Source organism: Mesoplodon bidens (genome assembly GCF_964165515.1).
Source record: "Mesoplodon bidens genome assembly, chromosome: 11".
NCBI classification, from domain to species: domain Eukaryota; kingdom Metazoa; phylum Chordata; class Mammalia; order Artiodactyla; family Ziphiidae; genus Mesoplodon; species Mesoplodon bidens.
In genome coordinates, this window is record NC_138167.1 from 7,345,539 (window position 1) to 7,370,095 (window position 24,557).

Genomic DNA, 24,557 nt, shown 5'->3' on the forward strand with positions numbered 1-24,557 from the left:
CCATGATAAATCTAGTTTTCGTCTGTCAACGTACAAAGATATTACATAATTATTGACTATTTCTCCACACTGTGCATTTCATAACTGTGACTCATTTATTTTGCAACTGATAGTTTGTGTCTTTTTTAAATTAATTTTTTATTGGAGTACACTGTATTTACAATGTTGTGTTACTTTCTGCTGTACACAAAAGTGAGGAAAGTTTGTATCTTTTAATCTTCCTTACCAATTTCACTCCTCCGCCCACTCCTCTCCCCTCTGGTAACGGTTTGTTCTCTGTGTCTATTACTCTATTTCTGTTTAGTTATGTTTGTTCATTATTCTTTTAGATTCCATGTATAAGTGAAATGATACAGTATTTGTCTTTGTGTGATTTATTTTACTTAGCATAATACCCTCCAGGTCCATCCATCTTGTTGCAGATGGCAAGGTTTCATTCTTTTTGTGGCTAATATTCTATTCCATCTTCTTTATCCATCCATCTATCTATGGGCATTTAGGTTGCTTCCATATCTTGGCTATTGTAAATAATGCTGTTGTGAACACAGTGGTGCATACATCTTTTCAAATTAAGTTTTTCATTTGCTTCAGATAAAATGGAATTGCTGGATCATATGGCTCTATTTTTAATTTTTGGAGGACTCTCCATACTGTTTTCCACAATGGCTGCACCAATTTACATTCCCACCAACAGTGCACCAGGGTTCTCTTTTTTCCATATCCTCACTTCCCTTGTTATTTGTCGTCTTTTTGATAACTATTCTGACAGGTGTGAGGTGATATCTCACTGTGGTTTTGATTTACATTTCCCTGATGATTAGTGGTGTTGAGCATCTTTTCATGTACCCACTGGTCATCTGCCCTTTTTTAAGAAATCACTTTAACCAGGAGTATGGTATAGTCTGGCTGACAACCTCCCAAGGCCATATTATGTGTGCAGATGATTTTCCCAAAGAAATAGGAAGAAAAATGCTGGGAAAACAAAATTTATATTTATAATTATCATAACTGAGGCTACACATCTATATACATTTTTTTCATTGACCAAGTGACTAATTGGTTTGAATGATAGGTGTACTGAATTGAATATGATTGAATGGTAAAGTCAATAAGCATCTAATATCCAAAAATACAACAGAACATATCCAATATTAAATTGATGAATAAAATAGGAAATATCTTTATTTATCCAGATTTTCAACTGTAAAGCACTAGTGTCCCATGCTTCTCAAAAAATATCAGAAAAATAATAACCATGAGAAGTAGATGAATGCCATGGCCCCTGCCCTGGACATCTATAGTCCAATTTAAGATATAAACCTTATAAATAAATCATTTTACCTGCAAAAGTATAATTCTGAAATGACATAATTACCCAAGTTGGTAAAAAGGAGAGGTTTAATAATAAGCCTTGCTAAGGGGCTGTATAATAAACCAGTCATAGACAATATAGGTAACAATCTTGCTTTCAATGCTGGAACAACTTTTCAAGTTGCCAGGGTTGAGGAAAACTCACCTTTCATTTTTCATTAAAGTCTCAGAATTTATTTGCACCCAAATAAGGATGTAACTCCTACACTTCCGTTTCCTTTACATGTTTCTCTTGATTTCATCACAAAAGCTACATAATTTACAGGAAGTTAATTGAACTTCTTTTCTTAGAAACAGGAAGTTACACATTTAAAGGGTATTTTTTAGGGGTACTGTAAGGTTACAATTTCATTCAAATCTCAAGATAAAGAAGTAACTAAGGTCATAGTTTGTAACTCTAATTATAACTTATTATAATAAGTTACAGTTTGTAACACTATTATAATAAAACCCTAATGCAAAACATAGGTCAAAATAGCAAATAACTGAATTAATTGAAAGGATAATAAAATGAGGATGATGATAAGGAGTGTAAATACAGAACCCAATGCACCTTAAAATCCAGTGAAGCAAAAAAAAAAAAACCTTTTTCTTAAATGTTTGTATCTGTATGAGCACAAACTGGGATTGTAAATTTCTTTTAGTAACAACAGAATCACCTTTGCATGTCTCTTGTCACAGCTAGGTGACTTAACCAATATAATTTGGTTATTCCTCTGTAATATAATCCACTTTTGTGCCTACATTTTACCTGTGCCTGAATAGATCTATCTAGCTGGGGAATAACACAAAACCACATTGGAATGTCTCTTTTTAGAAGCATATACAACTCTAGATTCCTTTCTCTCTCTCTCCATCCCTCCTTCTCTCTCCCTTGCTCTGTCTCACTCCCTCTCTCTATTTGACTTGCATGAAACTCTCTCTCCTTCTAAGTTACTGGGTACTTTTTCTGTCTGCAGAATCCTTTCTTTCCTCTTTTGTTTTCTTTTAATACTCATCAGCTTCTTAGATGAACCCATTCAGCCTAAATGCTACCTACATTCTCATTCCATACCTCTCCGTCAACTGCTCGCCCAACCTCTCTACTTCAAAGTCAAATAGGCATCTTGTACTTAAAAATGTTCAAAACTAATTTTCACATTTTGCCTTTCATATAGGGTTATTTTCCAGTTATTGACGTCTCAGTTAATGGTATTTTCATCCCAGTAACTCAGGCCAAAAAATCCTGAAGCATCAATGTCTCCTCTCTTTGTCTTCAGTATTACATCTAACCCATCTGTGAGTTCATCCTTTATACACACGGAGTCTCCACCTCCAGTGCTACCACTGTATTTCAACCAACTCTTGCCTGTCATTGTAACAGCTTTTTAATTGTGATCTTTCAACTTCTGCCCTTGCAGAAATTGCAAACCGACTGCCCTTTTTTATGCTGGGACCTTGCTTTATTTTCCTTCAAGGCATTTCCTCATCAACTGAATTACATAGTTTTTTGTTTGTTTGGTTGGTTTGTTGGTTGATTGCTTATTTCCCTCCATATGCATGTAAGCAGCAGGAGATCATCAGTTTTGTTGTATTGAATGCTCTATCCCTGGTACCTAGAACATTGCCAGGGAATAGATGTTCACTAATTATTTTTTGAATTAATTAATAATCAATGTGTGCATATGATAGCAACAAAGTGAGTAGACTGAGGGTGGTCATATTAGAAAAGCTGACTTCTCTGAATCATTCAGATTTCTTCTAGGCTACAGATTTGTGGCTACAGTAGTGCCCAAGAAAGAATCAGACACTGGAGGAACAATGTGCGATACCAAGTCCAAGAATAAGCCACAGAAGCCTTTTAACTTTGGGGTGCCATGTACTTTTTCACTTCTACCCTGCTTTGAAAGATGCCATGACTCTGTAGCTCCCAAACAACCTCATTACCAATGCTTCATTATATACCCAGCTTGAGCCTGTGGAAAAATCTCCTACTCTTTTTTTTTTTCTGGGCAGATGATACTGTGGATTTGCAGGGGATCTAGTCTGAGTAATCAAAGTTTTTCATATGGTTTGTATTGCACTGATTTCTCTTCTTGTATCAGTTAACCACCAAACATTTATTGTAATTTAAGTTTCTATCCTCAAAACTTTTCAAATCTTTTTCATAAGAGAATGATAGAAATTCAAGGAGCAGTGGTATGTAGACTGCTGACATACTGTGTGATGAACAGGTTGGCCTTTGCATGAGTTTTTGGCAGATCTACTTGATTGACATCTAGTCTTCACAACCAGTCTGACTATTCAAAAATTAAAAATTGAGCTGAGACCTATATGGTGATCGTGTTTTAGTTTGGGAAGATATTAACATTATTGCTGTTGTTATTATTATCATTAATATCTGATAGCTGAAGATACTACAATGTTATTTTTTCAGGGGGAAAGTAATCTTGGCTTTTCTGCTGTCTTCTTCTGGATAAATCTTAAAATCATTTTTCCAATATTGTCATGGTCATTATTGACCCATTGCTATATTCTATATTCAGTACTCAATTTTCTTCTTAATGGACTTCTTAGAAGAATTTCATATAATGATCTTATCCTTTCCTTTATAAATTTTCTTTGTTTGCTAGAGAAGTAGGACTAATAATATCATTAATATCAAGATTCCCATCTTCACTACCTCTAGCACTCCCTCTGACTCCACCACGATCATTTTTCTCATGTGAAATATGCATAAAGGTTATTCTTTGTCCCATATGAAATTTCTTGGATGATTTATTTATTTATTATTATATTTAAATTAGTCATATTTGTAACTGTAATACGAAGCCTGCTATGTGATCTGAAATGACAGTGGAGGATTTATGTAGAATGTTATTTTCATGAGTCTGCATCAAAATTTCATACTCACTGGTGAGATTTTTGTTAATTTTCTCCCATAAGTATATATATATATGTATGTGTGTCCATATATATATATATGTGTGTGTGTGTGTGTGTGTGTGTGTGTGTGTGTGTGTATATATATATCTCCATTGCCAGAATTATGTCTCCATTTCTCGAGATAGTCCTAATTTTTATTTCTTTTTAAATGAAAAATGAGATAAAAATGTCAAATTCTAAGATTCTGAATAAATTAGAACTAGACATAGATTTGTTTTATTTTTTCACTGTTTTGATTTCAATTCAAAAGGATATTAAACATTCAGATATTATTTGGGCTGGGACATGTTCCACTTTGTTTTCTCAGTAGAACATGAAACAGGGAGTCAGCATCATTTAGGACAATGACTTCTCAGAAAAAAGAAAACATCACATATTTTCATTTGTCGCAATTTTTGAAATGTAACTTTTTAGCAAAGGTTTACATAGATCTTACTGTGACCTACTTTGACTCAATACCTAACACACAATTCATTAATTCCATTTTTTACTCCTTAAAGAGAGAAAGAAAATTTATTAATTTTACAATAATGTTAGAGTCTTCAGGCCTGTTGGAGGGTATTTGACATAGGGTCTCCAAAACAAATTGGCACTGAGAATATTTCATTTTAAGCTTTTGTAAGTTATTTTTTTAAAGTTTTTTGGTAAGTTTATTTTTGTAAGTAGCATTCTGAAGAGGAAACATGTTTATAAAGTAATAAATTTGTTTATTTGTGGCCTATATATTTTTCAAACAATAAAACTGAAAAAAAGAAATTGATTTGGTTTCAGGGAAGCTGACTTTAGTACAATGAAATTACTAAATCAATAGCATAGATATTGATTATTTTCAGCCATAAACTTGAAATGCATATTCAGTTAACTCAAGTTGTATTAAATAATACAGAAAAATTCTAAATCTAAGTTACTTTAGTTCATTTATTTTAATAATTTTAATTTTTTGGTAGGGAAGGTAGTCCTAAAAACTAAATTTTAAAAGAATGATCCACTGTCCCTGCCTAATAGACTTGGAGAATGAAGGCAGATATTAATAGATAGTATGTAACAGTACTGAGCTCAATGACCAGATCAGTATAGATGATTATTCAATATTAAACAAACATAACTAGATTGTTTTTGCATGCCTCAAGAAAAGAATTAGATTAATTAATAGATGTGAGGGATTCAGTGAGTTAAGGCACACTTCTTGATGATTTTGTGTTTCAGATTACTACCTAGGAGGAAATGAAATCGGCAGGCTGATTTTCTGACAATTCTGCCTTCAGCCTTCTTTTTCTCTGTTCCAGCAAGGACTCTCCCTGGCTGACCTCAGTTCCACTTGTGAACTGGTGCACTCTAGTGGTAATGTGAAGGCTTAAAGAAAGAGTCTGCTACCATGTGATTGTGAGATAAACACATCTGGGTGGAGAATGAAGCGAAGATTCTCATGCTGCTCTCCCTGAAAACACCTTCCTTCGCCCAACAGAATACTTTTTGCCAAATCCTACCTTCCCATCCAGTCATTCTTCATTTGTGAGTTTTGGAAGATTGTATCTTTCAAGGACTTGGCCCATCTCACTTAGGTAATCAAATTTGTTAGCATAGAGTTGTTCATAATATTCCTGTATCATCCTTTTGATGTCCATGGAATTTGTAGTGATATCCCCTGCTCCATTTCTGATATTAGTAATTTGTGTCTTCTCTCTTTTTTTCTTAGTGAGCCGGACCAGAGGCTTATCAATTTTATTGATATTTCCAAAGAACCCACTCTTGGCTTCATTGTCTTTCTATATTCACATTCTGTTTTCAATTTCATTGATTTTTTTGCTATAATTCTTATTATTTCTTTTCTTCTGCTTACCTTGAGTTTAATTTTCTCTTTTATCCCCTAGTTTTCTAGGGCGGAAACTTAGATTATTTATTTTAAATTTCTCTTCTTTTCTAATATATGCACTCAATTGTATAAATTTCCCTCTAAGGACTGCTTTTGCTGCATCCCACCAATTTTGATAAGTTCTGTTTTATTTTCATTTAGTTCAAATATTTTTAACTTCTCCTGAGATTTCTTCATTGATCCATGTGTTATTTAGAAGTGTGTTGTTTAGAGAAAAGGGAACCCTCCTACACTGTTGATGGGAATGTAAATGAGTACAGCCACTATGGAGAAGAGTACAGAGGTTCCTTAAAAAACTAAAAACAGAGCTACCATATGATCCAGCAATCCCACTCCAAGGGATATATCTGGAGAAAACCATAATCCGAAAGGGTACATGCACCGCAATGTTCATTGCAGCATTATTTACTATAGCCAAGACATGAAAGCAATCTAAATGTCCACTGACAGGGGAATGGATAAAGAATATGTAGTGTATATATATTACTCAGCCATGAAAAAAGAAGAAAATAATGCCATTTGCAGCAACATGGATGGACTTAGAGATTATCATACTAAGTGAAGTAAGTCAGACAGAGAAAGACAAAGATATCACTCATATGTGGAAGCTAATTTTTTTAAAAAATGAAACAAATGAACTTATTTACAAAACATAATGAGACTTACAGATATTGAAAACAAAGTTATGGTTACCAAAGGGGAAACATGGTGTGGAGGAATAAATTAGGAGCTTGGGATGAACATACACATACCATTGTACATAAGATAGTTAACCAACAAGGACCTGCTGTATAGCACAGGGAATTCTACTCAATATTCTGGGATAACCTATATGAGAAAAGAATCTAAAAAAGAATGAATATATGTATATGTATAACTGAACCACTTTGCTGTACACTTGAAACTAACACAACATTGTAAATCAACTATACTCCAATAAAATAAAAAAAATGAAGTGTGTTGTTTAATCTCCATGTAGTTGGGATTTTCTAGTTATCTTTCTTAATGATATCCAGTTAATTCCATTGCAACCTGAGAGCAGATATTGGATGAGTTCTATTCTTTTAAATTAGATTTTTTCCTAAAAATTAAGTTCTTCTTTCAAAGCTCAGTATTATGTTAGTCTAATATTTTTTAGTACAACAAAACTATTTACTTTCGTTTGTTGTAAGACTACTATATTGAAAAATATCAGTTGTAGATATGGATTTGTGCAAAACCAGGCATAAATACCCCATGAGAAAATCAAGCAGGATATATTTATTTAAAGTGTGCCAAAGGAGAATAAAGTAAAGATCAATTAGTAACATTTTTCCAGGCCAGAACAAGGAATAGATTTTTTTTCCCTAAGTATCACTGAATCCACAGTTGTAAATGATACCATCTGAATGAATGAGTATTAAGATAGACTTTCTACAACCATGCAGGTTCTTCCCTAAGAAAAATTCTGCTTTCAGGCCAGTCATGATATATTCCAGGGACCTCTTTTTGGGCTTCATTATTCTTGGAGTTATACCATATGACTCAGGTAGTATGCTCAGATATGAACACAATTTTAATGCTTAACCTGAGCTTTCCCAAGCTAACAACCTGGTCCAAGTATTTTCTCCAACTCAGGGTTCCTAAACCTGAAAGTCAAGTTTCCAGAAATTTCAGGGAGCTGTGTTAATGAGCAGTTAGAATAACTATGTGGCATATCTTTTATATATCATTTAATTAAACAGATTAAATTCCCCACAACAATGAATCTGAATCACAAACTTAATGACTATATGTTAAAATTTTCAACAATATTTTCATGAAAGTTTTACCTTTAAACAGTTTGCTTGGGGCTTCCCTGGTGGCACAGTGGTTGAGAGTCCGCCCGCTGATGCAGGGGACACGGGCTCGTGCCCCGGTCCGGGAAGATCCCACATGCCACGGAGCGGCTGGGCCCGTGAGCCATGGCCGCTGAGCCTGCCCGTCCAGAGCCTGTGCTCCGCAACGGGAGAGGCCACAGCATTGAGAGGTCCGTGTACCGCAAAACAAACAAACAAACAAAAAAACAGTTTGCTTAAAATAAATACCCAGGATAGTGTCAGGCATGTAATAATCTCTCAGTAGACATTAGGTAAATTTGAATGACTAGTAGAATGCTAAAATATGATCATTCCTGTTTAATTTTAACTGAGAGTATATATGCCAAGAACAATTCTGTGGATACTAGACTGCTTGTACCAGGCATGCTAACAAACTCGCAAAACTGATTTTTCAAATTTTAATCCATCATCTGCTTCCAGAGTACATTAAGAATTTATGAGTGTTCAGGTCTCTGCTTAAAATTTTAATCCATTTTGAGTTGATTTTTGTGTATGGTGTAAGATAAGGCTCTAATTTCCTTCATTTGCAAGTGGATATCCAATTTTTCCAACACCATTTGTTGAAGAGACTATCTTTAGCCATTGAGTATTCTCACCACTGTTGTCAAAGATCAGTTGACTATGTATGTGTGGATTTATTTCTGGGCTCTCTATTCTGATCCATTGGTCTATATGTCTGTCTTTATGCTAGTACCATTCTGCTTTGATTACTGTGTATTTGAAATATATTTTGAAATCATGAAGCATGATGCCTCTATCTTTGTTCTCCTTGCTTAAGATTGCATTGCCTATTCAAGGTCTTTTGTAGTTCCTTATAAATTATAGGATTGTTTTTTCTAATTTTGTAAAAAATGCCACTGGGTTTTTTTGGCTGTGTTGTGTTACTGTTGCTGTGCTGGGCTTTCTCTAGTTGCGGTGAGCAGGGGCTACTCTTCGTTGCGGTGCACAGGCTTCTCATTGCAGTGGCTTCTCTTGTTGTGGGGCATGGGCTCTAGGACACGCGGGCTTCAGTAGTTGTGGCGCATAGGCTCAGTAGTTGTGCTTCGCAGGCTCTTGAGCGCAGGCTCAGTAGTTGCGGTGCACAGGCTTAGTTCCTCCACGGCATGTGAGATCTTCCTGGACCAGGGATAGAAACCATGTCCCCTGCATTAGCAGGTGGATTCTTAACCACTACGTGACCAGAGAAGTCCCATGCCACTGGGATTTTAACAAGGATTGCATAGAGTCTGTAGATTGCTCTGGGTAGTTGGATGTTTTAATAATATTGGGTCTTCCAGTCCATGAACACAGGACATCCTTCCTGCAGGCACTGCAGGCAGAGAAGTCAAATCTGTTATGAAAATATGTGATTATTTCTATGAAGATAAAGCACTATCAAGTCTGTGATGGCAGGGGCCTAAGTAATAGATCTGCCATCAAGTGGCTGGCTGGTCTCCCTAAGAGAATGTACTCTGCTTTTGTCTCTGCCCTTGACAGATTGGGCATTTAGCAGAGATTTTACCAAAATCAACCTTGATTAGGGAAGACCATATTATTGAGCATTTAGATAGCTTCCATCCTTGCTGTCTTGGACAGTTTTACAGGGGTCCATTTAATAAGTCCCAGGATGGATGGGGAGAGGATGACTGGCATTCAAAGTATCTTCACTCAGTCTTCTGCCTCATCAGTGAAGTCTCATGGATAAAACCTTTGGGTTTCCGTTCTAGATTTGTTATAATTCCAGAGATTTGGGATTTAGTTGCCCCAATTTTAAACTCCTTTATCTCAACTTCTAAAATTAGTATTCCCAGAACTGTGTTACTCTTTTTAGTTTGGGCTTGAGGAATGTTTTAGAGTGATAAAAAATTTCCAAAATTGGATTTGGTGATGGTTGCACACATCTATATATTTGTTTAGAATCATACAATCATATACCTACAATGGGTGAATTTCATTGTATGTAAATTAGACCTCACTAAAGCTAAGAGAAAAAAAAATCTCAAATATCTGCCCATCTCATGAATATTGGGCAACCTCTTCAAATATTAGAAAAAGTCATTGGAAAATATGATTTGTTTCCTAAATTCTCCCTGAAATTTTTTTCTACATAGGATGAGTCTTTAGAATGCCAAAAAAGTACTGCCAGTATTTTTTCTTTAAATTATACTATTAAATTATTAATATAATTTGTAATCAGTGTTGTTTTAGGATCAAGAAATAATTTAATTGTTAGGTAATTGCAAACTATTAAAATAAATATTAATATATTAGGAAATGTAATTGAAAATTCACATATTTAAGCTAATGCAAAAGGCAGCTAGCTATATATTATTTAATTCAAATTGAAAAGGGTATAATTTTCATTCTTCTGACTTTACAGGTTTATCAGGGGGCATTTTTAAAAGAACAAAACATAATATTAAGTTCAATATGTGGTGGACAGTTGAGAAATTATGTGTTATGTTTGTCATGGGAAATAAACTTTAAAAAGTAACATTTCCTGTGAGGTTTTCACCAGTAGATGAAACTGTGAACCCTTTTACGTACCCTGAGTTGACCATTTGAGGACAATATCTGAAGAGCAGCAGGCTTATTATTCTTCTCTTATTACATATTAAAAAAAAAACATACACTTATACACACACATTCACTCACATTTGAAGATGTAAGATGAAGAAAGATACATGACATTGAACGTACAGTTGAAAAAAAGGAGTTCTATCCAAATATCCCAACTTAAGTGTCAAGGTAGGGAATTCAGGGTTTTTCTTTTTTTAATTGCTGTGGATTAATATGGGTGTGGATTTAATATGAGTTAATATTAATATGAATATTAATGTGGATAGTAGTTTCCACTATTCTGTTATTTTTTTTCCTGTTCTTGGGCTGTTACATTTTTGTGATGTTTCCCTCTCTCTGTCTCTGCTTCTGTCTTTTCTCTCTGTCTCTCTTTGTCTCTACCTCATTTATCAATGTGGGACTAACAGATATTGGCTTTTAAAGTAATATTCTGTCTCATATTATTAAGGATATACTTAGGAAATATACACATTCAATTAAAATTAATTGTTAGAAAGTGAATATTTGGTGCCAGTCATCCACCTCCTTACCATGCATAAAATATGACATTTTAAAATACCAATTTTTAACTCAGCTTGTCAAAAATTTTAAAATATGTTTTTCACAAGGTGAAAAAGTCTGTTTTGGACAATAGAGATGTTAACATGAAAGACCACAAAATGTAGTGGCTCTTCTGTGAAAACTTTTCTCACATTCAGTTTGTAGATGTCACTTGGAAACCAAAATGTGGCTTAGTGCAGAAAAGGAGCTCGGGGAACTGCAAATAATAAATTTGCAACTCTTAATTATTCAAGCGGCATATGCTAATAACCATTCTTTACTGATGTATTTTGCTGGTATTTAGTAAAGCGTTCTAATATTTAGTAAAGTTTGGAGTAAGTAAAACATATTACATTTGAATCTAATTGACAATTTCATGTTTCCATCTTTTTCAGTGTTTACTTAACTATTCTCACTTGTTTGTTCTTCCAAATAATTTTATAATAGATTTTGCAGACTCTTTCACTGTGAACAACAAAATAAAAAACAAACGGATGGGGCTTCCCTGGTGGCGCAGTGGTTGAGAGTCTGCCTGCCAATGCAAGGGACACGGGTTCGTGCCCCGGTCCGGGAAGATCCCACATGCCGCGGAGCGGCTGGGCCCGTGAGCCATGGCCGCTGAGCCTGCACGTCCGGAGGCTGTGCTCCGCAACGGGAGAGGCCACAACAGTGAGAGGCCCGCGTACTGCAAAAAAAAGAAAAAAAAAAAAAAAGTCAATGAACAAATTTTCCCCTAGTGCCTGCAAAAGGCAGCTCTGCAGACACTTGATTCTAATCCTTTAAGAACAGTTTTGGACTTCTGATATCTAAAACTGTAAGATAAGAAATTTGTGTTGTTTTAAGTCACAAAAATTGTGGCAATTTATTACAGCAGTGATAAGAAACATTCACTATGGTAACCAACTTAATGAATAGTATGTGTTATTTTCCCTTCACTCCTATCTCATCATTAAATATTACTTATTTTCTATCTAACTGCTCTAAATTAATCAATCTAAGGAAGTCATCTGAAGACATCTTTGGAATGGAGAATTAAATTATGGATGTGTCACCTAAGGGTAGAGTTGTATCACTGGACATGACCTGATTGGCTACTTATGAAGATGCTAACCTGGGTTTTCTCCTCATGCCAAATTCACTCAACACCACCTATACAAAATTCAAATATAAAGGTGTATAAGTTCAAATATAACAGTGTATTTTCCAATATGAAAATCCAATACTTGTCTATTATTATTCTGGGAGCTTTGATGATCATGGGTCTCTTTTCCATGATAACTTCTTGAACTTTTTCTCAAAGTTTAAATAAATTCCTAACAGAATAAATCACTAAGATGACAGTATTTTAGAGATAACTTTACTATTGTATTTAATATGTTGCTTTATAGATAAGTAATACAACAAATGTACAATTTATTTAGGGCTTACATGGGTCAGTTTGTGTATTGAGTTCTTTACAAACATCAATTCATTTAACCTCTATAACAATATCATGAGATAAATATTATTATAACTATTGTACAATAAGATATGAAAAGCCAAGGAACGTTAAGTGAGCAGTTCATGTGTCTCAATCTGTTTTTAATCTAGTGGATGACATGGAACAATGGAAAGAATACTAGCATAGAGTTATGGGCACAAATTTCTTCTTAGCTCTGTCATTTGCAAACAGACTCTCGGGGAACTGTCTGCCAATCACAGACAGTAATACTAAGTTACAGAGATATTGGAATGTTTAATGAGTCAAGGTATTTGAAAATTCCTCGAATATTTGAATTACCTTTTAATAAAGGGAGGTATTAACTGAAAACACAAATGGATGTCTTCAGCAACAGCGATTAACTAAGTATTCATCTACTCTTCTGCAGATTCTTCATAAAAGGACCAGCTAAAGAAAATAGCTGTGCTACCATCAAGGAAAACAGAATTTACTCTGAAACTTGCAACAGTGTTTTCAATTGGATTTGCCAATATTAAAATTTTAAAAGTGATAGTGGAATAATCAAGGATCAAAGTTCCTTTGCCTAACATTAATCTTCAGGAGTAAGAATTTAAAATTGCAGTTAAACACCAGCCTCGCTTTTCTATTTTCCCTCGATCATCTTCATGGGTCTTAGCCACAGAGTAACCCATGTTAGCAAGCTAAAATATACCCCTCTGATTCTTTATGTGATAACGTAATCCAGAGTGAACCCATGCATTTATATTCATGATTTAATTCACCTTTTCTTTTACAACAAATGTGAACAAATTGTGCCTGCTTTTCTGTTATTTTGCTTTTCTTTTATTCTTAACAATATCCTATGGAAATTTCATATAGTTCTGAGTTGCATTATAGTGTGGATTTATACATTTTTCACTCCTTTACTGATGAGCATTAACTTTTTTCAGATTTTTGCTACATGAACTATGCTGCAATAAATATTCTGAATCTCTTTCTAAATAGTAGCACTTTTATTTCTATGATGTAAACTTTAAAATTGGACTTTCTGGGTAAAAAGTGTTAAAAATGTTGTTGGTTGGCTTTATACAATTTTTGTCTTAATTTAGAAGCTATCACAAACTTATAAGAAGATTATATGTACAGGGGAAAAAAAACCTACCTTTTCCCCAAACCTCTTGAGAATTAGTTGCCAATTTGATGAATTTCATTATAAAATTTCACGTATCATTGGATACTTTTGTGTATATTTCCTACCAAAAAAATCCCCTACTTAATCACAATACAATTATCGATCAACCGATTAACATTGACACAGTGCTACCATCTCTAACTCTCTACCAGGTTTGCCAGTTGTCAAATAATGTTCTTTGGAGTAAAACATCCATATCAGAATCATTTCCTGCATTTAGTTATTTTGTCCCTTTAATCTCTCAACATCTAGAAGAGTTCCTTTAGCCTTCCTTGACATTCATGACCTGATACTTTTAAATACTACAAGCTGGATGTTCTGTAAAATGTTCTTCAGTTTAAATTTGTCTGATCATTGAATAGCAGAGCAATAGTGCAATGAAGCTTTGTTTTTCTCACTGCAACCTTTCAGAAGATGCAGTTTTATTTGTTCCATTATTGATGATGCTCACTTTATTCACATGGTTAATGTGGTGCCTACCAGACTTCACTGGAAAGTTTCTCTTTTCCCTTTGTAATCAATTAATATTTTGTTGGGAATGACCAAGATGGCCTTAACATTCCCCTGGGCTTGACTAAACTTTAGACAAGTTTCATTCTTCCTGATGATGCACTCTTGACTTCCCCCTTTTTAGGGCATTTTCTCTAGGAAACTTGCTACTGGAAATTCTTTCTCTACCCCTAAGAGATGTAAATCTTTTAAGAAGCCTCTTAAATATTTTACAGCCTAGAAATGTCTTTCGCCAGGACCTGGGAGCCATCCTTTTGAAATGCAATCATCAAGAAGGATTGCACCTTTGTTTCTCAGTTTCTTTGAGAGGGTAGGAGCCAAACTTCAGTGGGTGCCTGAGTGGATTAAAGACCTAAATGTAAGGCCAGACCCAAAAAATTCTTAGAGGAAAACATAGGCAAAACACTCTTTGACATAAATCACAGCAAGATCTTTTTTGACCCACTTCCTAGAGTAATGAAAATAAAAACAAAAATTAACAAATGGGACCTATTTAAACTCAAAAGCTTTTGAACATTAAAAGGAACCATAAAAGAGAAAAAAGACCACCCTCAGAATGGTAGAAAATATTTGACAATGAAGCAACTGCCAAGAGATTAATCTCCAAAATATACAAACAGCTCATGCAGCTCCATATGAGAAAAACAAACACCCCACTCAAAAAATGGACAGAAGACCTAAATAGATGTTTTCTAAAGAAGACATACAGATGGCCAACGAACACATGAAAAGATGCTCAACATCACTAACCATCAAGGAAATGCAAGTCAAAACCACAATTAGTCATCACCTCACACCTGTCAGAATGGCTACCATCAAAAAGTGTACAAAAAACAAATATTGGTAAGGATGTAGAGAAAAGGAAATCTGTCTACATTGTTGGTGGGAACATAAATTGGTGCAGCCACTGTGGAAAACAGTATGGAGGTTCCTCAAAAAACTAAAAATAAAACTACAATATGATCTGGCAAGTCCACTCTTGGTATATAGCCAAAGAAAATGAAAATACTCATTCATAAAGATAAATGCACCCTAATGCTCATAGTAGCATAACTTACAATAGCCGAGATATGGAAGCAACCTAATGGTCCATCAAGGGATGATGGGACCACATTCCATTGTGTGTGTATATATATATATATATATATATATATATATATATATATATATATATATATATATATATATATATATATATATATGTATATATACACACACACATATACTAAGTGGAATATGACTATGACTCAGCACAACAAGGAAGAATGAAATTTTGCCATTTGCAACAACATGGATGAACCTGGAGTGTATTATGCTTAGTGACATAAGTCAGACAGAGAAAGACAAATACTGTATGTTATCCCTTACATGTAGAATCTAAAAAATAAAAGGAATGTATATAACAAAATAGAAACAGACTCACAGATATAGAGATCAAACTAGTGGTTTCCAGTGGGGAGAGGGAAAGTGGAAGGGGATAGATAGAGGTAGGGGATTAAGAGTACAAACCACTATGTTATAAATAAGCGACAAGGATATATTGGATATCACTGGATGTAGCAATAAACATGGGGGATGACACGGTGAGAACAGCTTTCATGCACTTTTTTTGAGTGATAGATAAAACTAGATTTGACTGGATGGACATGCTGGGAGAATGTATTTTCCTTAATTTAAAGATGGGCCCTGAAAGGAGAAATGAACATTCTAGATCAGGCTTGTATCTGAGAAAGATGAAACAGAAATGAAAATAAACTGATGTCAGTAATACAATCTATTAGTGCTAGCACTGCCATAACAAAATGCCATGCACTTCATGCAATTTAAAACATTTATTATCTCAAAGTATTGCAGACGGGAAGGTCCAACATCAGTATGTCCTCTGGGTCGTACTCTCTCAGACTGATCTAGGAGACGGTGCTTTCTTGCCTCTTCTTCTGGTAATTGTTGGCAATCCTTAGCATTCCTTGGCTTATAGGTAATCATTTCAGTCACATGACTGTCTTTTCCCTTTGTCTTCACATAGTCTTCCCTTTGTAAGAGTCTGTCACTGAACCCAAATTTCCTCTTTTTATAACACCACTACAGCTAAAGAGATTGGGGCCTGTAGGAATGATTTTATATCAACTATTACCTTTGCCACAGTTATAATTTCCAAATAAGGCCACAGTTGGAGGTCCTGGGGGTTAGAATTTCAACACAATCTTTTAGGCTTATAATTCAACACATAAGAGAGAAGAAGAGGAATTTTATGGAACCTATACATAACTAGAAGTTCACAAAAATTACTTCTATCACCTGGGATAGATCATGTAGTTTTTCATATTAGATATTCATAAATATTAAACAAACTGAATAAAATTATAATTTACCCTCAACTGCAAAGACCCTGCATAATTACTGATTGCTAGATATTTGGTCTTGTAAAGACTTGCCCCTGGGTCTGAGAACCCGGGCAAACATTTATGACAACATCTCTGTTTAAACAAACACTTTGGTTAAAGTGCATTACAGAATTCATAAGCCCATGAGGAGTATTATTATTTATCAATAAATATTGGTTATATATTGGCTTATTGTCCAGTGAACGTGCATGCAGATTGTTTATAGTGTTCAAGTGGTATTTCTTCCTGTTCAGAGCCAGAGACAATATATGCCTTCCTTATTTTCTAATGTGTCTTTCCTAATTTAATTTCTCATGCCATGAGAAAATTACAAGTTTGTTTTCATTGGAACAATATGAATCTTCTAGAGGTTGCAGCTCTTCAGCACCATTCTTTAATGCTGGTGTAATTACATCAACATGTCCATGAATACGCTTTTCTAGCGGCTCTCTCCAATGTTGCTACTTTTCTTCACTGAAGATCACAAGTGCAAATCTAATAAAAATATGCAGAAAATGTGACCAATAATTAATTTTTTAGAAATAGGAAATTTATCATGCACAATCTTATAGCATAATTGTAAAGCAACACATTTTCCAACCATGTCTTCAATGAATTATTTAAACCATAAGCCCTGCTTTCCTAAGGAAAATTTTACAGCAACCACACTCATGAATTTAGATGTCAGAATATGAAAAAATAAATATCAAGTGAATCTATGTAGAATAAATATGATATCACATCATGACTAAATTGAATTTTATCTAGGAATGCAAAGTAATTCTGTAACATTAAAAAATTATAAATGTCATTCACTACATTAAAAGATTAAGGAATAGAAACCATGAGACCATCAAAATAGATGCAGAAAACAAAAGCATACAAGAAAATTAAAAATCTCTTCCTACACACAAAAAAATCTCTTGGCAAACAGAAATAGAAAAGAACTGCCTTAACTTTTCTAAAAAAGGGTATAAAAAAACTAGATAAAACATGACTAATGTTTAAATGTCAGAAGCATTTTCTTTAAAATATGGAACAATGTTTACCATCAGTATTGTCCTGGCAGTCCTACCCATTTTAATTAGACAAGAGATAAGTAATTTTTTAATACAGGAAAAATAAAACTGTTATTACTAGATGTTATGTTTTACAGTATTTAAATGAATCCACAAATTATTAGAAAATTATGAATTTTCAGGATGTATGTTGAAGAGGACAAGAATATCCAAAACCATTACGTTTCTAAAAAACAACTATTTTAAAAGATAATAAAATTACATAATTGCACCAGCAAAAGCATTAGATACATATAATAGGGACACATGTAATAAATAATATGCAGTAACTGTTTAGAAAAATTGTAAGTTATATAAGGCAAAAATCAGTAAAAGATATACATTGTAAATGAAGAAGAAAATAATATATAAATACAACCCTCCCAAAATTAACCTATAGATTCTGTGAAATTACAAGATTCTTCTAAAGTTGATATAGAAAAGCAAAGATCCAGGCCATTTGAAAAGTAGAAAAATAATAAGGAAATTACTTTAATAATCATCAAGATGTATCATCAGGCTATAATATTAAAGCAGTGAAATATTGAAAGTTCAACAGAAGGAGAGAAAAGTTGATAAATATTAAAACCATCTTACCCATGGCTGTAAGTCCATTACCAGAAACATCTACTCAGTGCATTCTTTTCCTGCAAATCCATTTTCTTCCTGTGTAGCATCTAGCTTTTGCAACACCATCTTCATTAAGATAAAAACATATTTCATTCCCTGTCATATTAAACCTACAATAAAGGAATTAAACACTGTGTATTAGGGAGTCCTGTAATTTCTCCCTTGCTCAATGACACCTTTTAAAAAATATTATCTGTCTAGAGTTCTGAAAAAGTATGCTGTTACACAATCCTTTCTTGCTAGGGTTAAGATACCTGTACCAAACTGGACCATAAGAATCTCCCTTCCAAGAATTTATATTTGTTAAATTGACATGCAGTTCCATGTCAAGAGTAGAGCCACCAGTTTGTAGAAACCAATGGTTCTTTACCCTGGGGTGAGTTTGCCTTCCACGCCCCTGCAAGGGAACTTGGAAATATCTGAAGGCATTTTTGGTTGTAACAAGTGGAGGAGGGTAGGGGGAATTCCTACTGTCTCGTGGGTAGAGGCCAGAGATGCTGCCAACATCCTCCGATGCACAAGAAAGTGCTCCCTCCACACAGCAAGGAATGATTCAGTCCAAACTGTCAGTGGTATTGCTATTGGGAAATTCTAACATAAATTAAGTGGCAAAGTGGCTGGCAGTCACCATTTAGGGTGGTTATACTGGGGTCATGAGTGCAGTGAACTCAGTCTTTTAGGTCCAGTTTTCCATATTGTAAAATGGAAGGTATGAAGTCCAGGAAAAATTGCAATATCTGTGCAAATAAAAGCAGGTTAAAATAAACAAGTTTAACTTACACTGTAAAAGCTGCCAGCAAACAGGTAGCATGAAGCTCGCAGAATAGATATACAATCAGAGAAAACAGGTTAAAATCAAGCAAAAGTTTATTTTTACTGTGTATGTGAATCTCAGGTCTTTATTTTCAAAGAAACCAACTAAGAGGTATTTCCCCTTACATCTTGGTTTCCAACCTCTCTGGCTGACTCTTGAAACTACTCTCAGTACATGCCACAATCTTCCCTGCTCCATTTTTCCAACATGCAAACAAATCGTGGACTCTAGAGCAATATAGCTAAGGTACAGGTTCTAGAGCAGTCTGCACTACCTAAATTTAAATAATCCCAGAAAGAAAGAAACTCACCAGTTGTTAACTATGCTTCTGTTCACCCATTGTCCTGTTTGATCTTTGGTCATGTCTCGCCAAATCCAGTGATCAGAAACACACTTGTATCACCTAAGAAAATCCTTTAGAGACAAAGCAAAATTCAGAATTTTACTTGTCAGTTTTCAATACAACCAGCTGTGTCCCTCTTGCTTTGCAGGTCGTGAAGAGTAAGGTGACAAAGTTTCAACTCTTGGTTTCACCAGAAAATAGCTATGCGATTGTGAAGAAGTTTTTTACCCTCTGACACTCAGTTTTCTCATTCCTGAAACAAAGATGTGAGAGAAAGTTTCTTTAAGGCTCTTTTGATTCCAAATTGTTAAATATTCAATATGAAAATCTATTCCTCCAGGATTTTTAAACCGTAAACTCCTGGAAAGCTGGGCTTTCAACTGAGTTCTTACACAACCTTCATAATCATCATATATTTATTATAATGTTTTTTTCACTTCTCAGTAAATAATGTAATATCTTACTTCAACTTTTCTCCCAAACTATCACATGTGCACACACATGTATACACACATGAGGGCACATGCTCACACACACTTGTGCACACGCACTCACATACACACACGCCCCTCATGCATCCAGTTCCTTTAGAATCTAATTCCCAAATTTAATTTTTTTGCAAAATATTTAGATTTCTAAAGACACCATTCAGGGAAAAATTTAATTTTCCTGATATTTCTCTGTATTCATTCAATGTTGAAATTTTTTCCTACCTTAGAGCCTTTGTTGCCATAGAATTATGTTATACACAGAAAGTCATTGAGTCTACCCTGCTACTAAATAGCTGGGAAACCGTAAGTTTGACACTGCATCACTCCATGTTTCAGCTTTATATAAATATAAGGGAATTATGACAGATCACAACACTATGGTCCATTTCTACCTGATAACAGTTACACTGACAACCTTGGCATTTTAATATACCATCTTCTGTAGCATTTCATGAATTTATTAAAAAAATTCAATTAACTGGGCTAAGCTATGGGTTTACAACAGAACAGATTAAGAAAACAGTGTCCCTGGATTCATGGTTTCACGTATAGTGAGGAAATTTATGTAAACTGTTTGCTCCTTCGGCATTGTTTCTTGCTGTGAAGCAAAGAAGGGGTACTTGCAAGCAGAGCAGGGATGATGGTTTCGTGGGGAAATTCCCATAATCCTCAGTGCAGGGGCTGCTCTGTTTTACTAAAGGCTCAGGTTGTCCTCTTCACATGTGTCAAAGGTCAGCTAATCCTGTATGGAGGCTTTAGGTCTGGTTTACACTCAGTCATATCAGATATCAAGGAGATACACATACTAAAACAGCAAGAGCCCTGTAGTTATACATACTGAGACAGGAACAGCTGTATAGTTAAAAACCACCCACACCTGGCTGCAGATTTAAAAAAACAAATGTGTGTGAGAGACAGACAGATGGTGTTGGCAATGTGCTCCGAGAAGAAATTAATAGCTATTAAAACTGGGCATGAGTGGGAGTTTCCTTCTTACATGGCTACCTTCCTAACAAGAATAATGCTCCTTTAGGTAACAAGTAATACTCAGGGCAAGATTTTAAAAACGACCTCCTGCTGTTTTAGAAGAGTGAAAAAAGCAGGCAGATTCTGGAGAGAATGGGGCTGGCACATGGGAAGGTGCTTCTGTTTCTGTTTTTAATTTGTTTGCTTGCTTGGCTTTTAGCCTGAGGGAAGCCCACAGTCACGGTTGGGGCACAGCTGAAATTCCTATAGAAAACTTACCGTCTTCCAGGTCCCCCAAATCAGAAGATAGAGTTTGGGGTAACCACAGGCACGGATAGTGCTAGGTACCCATATTGAACACTGGATATGGGGAAATCTCCAGAGGGTCTTTATGCCCGAAGTCTCTTTCAGCTACAATTTATTTACATTTCATTAAAAAAATAACCTGATGAACTAACCAACCTCTATCTCCTCTTAGGCCTAAAAATGCCCTGAAAAGATGTTTCCAATAAAACTGAAGTAAACTCACTGCACAAGGGATTTACCCTGTGATACTGTAGGTTTCAACAACATCACGTAAGCGATAAAGAGGTGACAATTTATATAGAAAGTGTTTTGGCTGTTTTTTGGAAGAACATGAGAAAAGACAGCAACACTGCACATGTGGCTGGTCATTTAGTCTCAACAAGCATCGGATTTACAGAGCTCTTAAAGCATACTCATTTGTTCAAGAAAGTAAATTGTTGTTAAGAACCCCTGTTGGGCAGAATAATAGCCCCCCAAAGATATCTGTGTCCCAATCCCCAGAACCTATGAATATGGTAGTTTACATGGTAAAAGGAACACTGCAAATGTGATTAAGATTACAGATTTTGAGGTGAGGAAATTATCCTGCATTATCTGGGTGGGCACATTTTAATCACAGGAAAGTGGAGAACCATTTCTAGATGTGGTCAGAGACAGCTGTGACAACAAAGAAGGGTCAGAGAGATACAGTGTTGCTGGGTGAAGATAGAGAAAGGGGGCCAGGAGGCAATGAATATAAACAAGCTAAAGGATGAAAAGTTGAGGAAATGGATTCTCCCACAGAGCATTCAGAAAGGAGCACAGCTCAGCCTTAATTTTACCCCAGTGAGATCCGGGTCAGACTTCTACCCTACAGAGCTGCGAGACGATAAATTTTTGTTGTTTAAGCTATTTTGGTGTGATTTTGGTAAAGCAGCAAATACAGAACTCAAAAAATATTTGTGGGCAATACATGAGGAAGGAAACTGAGGAATCATTTCTAAAGGTTTCCTTTGGGGTAAGGAGGAGAAGATTAGGTAACTGTACTCAGGAAGAGAATGTGGGTTGGGTTTTTTTGTTTGTTTTGTTTTGTTTTTTTTTTGCGGTACGCGGGCCTCTCACTGTTGTGGCCTCTCCCATTGCGGAGCACAGGCTCTGGACGCGCAGGCTCAGCGGCCATGGCTCACGGGCCCAGCCGCTCCGCGGCATGTGGGATCTTCCCGGACTGGGGCACGAACCCGTGTCCCCTGCATCGGCAGGTGGACTCTCAACCACTGAGCCACCAGGGAAGCCCATGGGTTGGGTTTTTTGTTTTCAGATGGCTGGGGGAGTGATCCAGAACCTCCCAAGGTTCACCTCTGTGCGAAGATGATCTTAGTCACAGGTCTCCAGAAAGAATTGGAGCTGCTTTAGGGGTGTGAACGATTATCCAGTGGGCTGCAGAAACGCAATGTAGCAATAATAATTATTCAGTAACACTTTTGCATGATCTCTAAATACAGAAATGTACATATATTTCTTGTTTATTTTTTTTCAAACTGATGGGGAGCTCAGTACAAAAAAAAAAAAGAAAAGAAAAAAATGTGTGGAGGCTCTGGGTCATAATCAGCTAAACCCCACCACCAAAAATGTGAAAATGAATAATAAATCTATGTTTATGTTTCTATTCTAGGTAAAGGCACAGACCATTGATATAAGCAAAAGTTAAATCAAATAGGTGATTACAAAAATGAGAACTTGGGAATTCCCTGGCAGTTCAGTGGTCAGGACTTGGCGCTTTCACTGCCATGGGCCCGGGTTTGATCCCTGGTTGGGGAATTAAAATCCCACAAACCATGCGGACAAAAAATAAATATATAAATTTAAAAAAATTAGCTGACCATTAAAAAAAAATGAGAACTCAAGGGTGTTTTTCTTTGTCCTGGTCTTTCACTTAATTTTGCAAAGACTGTGTTTTCATGTTCATTTCCCTAATTCTTTCATATGCCTTAAAGTTCCCTTAAAAATTATTTAATTTCTTACTATCTTATATGAAATAATGCTTCGGTAAAACCATGATGAGGAATCTCATCTGTTTCCTAATTATTTCTATAGCAAAGAAGATTGATCATACTTCCTACACACTTTCTACTATTATGATCCTAAAATGCTATATTATCTGTTATTAGTTGATTTTAGAAATTACTGTCTATACATTCCCCCTTAAAAATATCCAGCTCCTCTGTAGCACATTATATCAGATTATACTATCAAATAACACAACGCAATGCAAGCGTCTACAAATTCCAGGGCATTTCTCATTTCTTTACCATTTTTTCTAATGTCTTAAATCTCCTTGTTCACTTCTATTCCTGTCATGATTATCAGTAATTTCAGTATTCTTGCAGGTGAAAATTCCAATACGCTGTGCTCTCAGGTCCTGGATTTACCTCCAGTCACCTTTGACCACACCACAAATCGACCACTCATTATGGTGATCATTCATTAAAGCTATGCTTTCCGTTAGTGTAGTTACTAGCCACATGTGACTATTTAAACTTCAATGAATTAAAATTAAAAATTCCTTTCCTCAGTCATACTAGTCATACTTCAAGTGCTCAATAGCCACAGGTGGGGCTCTTGGCTGTGGACCTGGACAGCACAATGTATAATATTTCCATTATCACAGAAAATTCTATTGGACAGTGCTGCACTAGATCCAGACAATTTCATTACCAATGTGAGCACCCCCTCTATTACTTCAGTTTTAGATTTCTACTCTCTAACTTCCAAGTCTTTTCTTTCCAGCTCATTCCCTATAGTGAGTTTATGGCCTATGGTACTTTGATGCCCCCTGGGATATCAAATTCAGTGACCATGCCACCTTTTCATTGTCCTAAATCCTTCACGTCTCATTTCCTGTTTTACCTGGCTTAGACCGTTTATCAGGGTCAATTATAATGATCACTTCCTTACGTACAGTTACAAGTTCGATGCTTGTCCCTTCCTTCACTGTACCTATCCGGAAAACGCATCCCAGTGAATCCAACTCTACCTACTCTGTACTTGCGTATGAGCAGCTAAATGTGACCGCATTCTCTGGTCTTATTTTACATTTTTGAATGATAATTTGCCAGCAGTCTATTCTGTGAATCTGCTAGAAGATTACTCCCAATTTCTCTTTCTTTTTCAATTCTCAAATTTCTGTTCTCCTTTCTCAAACTCAATTAAAAACCTGGCCTCTTATCTTGAGAAAATCAAAATATCAGAAGAGCATTTCCTCTGCCCCATGAGCAAATATACAAAAAATATTTTACATCTGTATATGTAAAGAAAT

The 24,557-nt window shown here is 35.4% G+C and overlaps 2 protein-coding genes across 2 annotated transcripts; one reads left to right on the forward strand and one right to left on the reverse strand.

The window, feature by feature from the left end:
• Positions 1-9,634: 9,634 nt before the first annotated feature.
• Positions 9,635-13,104, forward strand: LOC308625178 (uncharacterized protein; the record flags this gene model as incomplete). The annotated part of the gene is made up of 4 exons (XM_081249115.1): positions 9,635-9,665; positions 10,678-10,755; positions 12,800-12,875; positions 12,996-13,104. 4 exons carry the CDS (start codon positions 9,635-9,637, stop codon positions 13,102-13,104), a joined length of 294 nt encoding a protein of 97 aa, XP_081105241.1.
• A 3,499-nt stretch (positions 13,105-16,603) lies between these two features.
• CLEC2B (C-type lectin domain family 2 member B) lies at positions 16,604-24,316 on the reverse strand (the record flags this gene model as incomplete). The annotated part of the gene is made up of 4 exons (XM_081249116.1): positions 16,604-17,149; positions 18,310-18,452; positions 19,467-19,549; positions 24,287-24,316. The coding sequence occupies 3 exons, from the start codon at positions 24,314-24,316 to the stop codon at positions 18,344-18,346; spliced, it is 222 nt and encodes a 73-aa protein (XP_081105242.1). The 3' UTR covers positions 16,604-17,149; positions 18,310-18,343.
• Between the last annotated feature and the right edge of the window lie 241 nt (positions 24,317-24,557).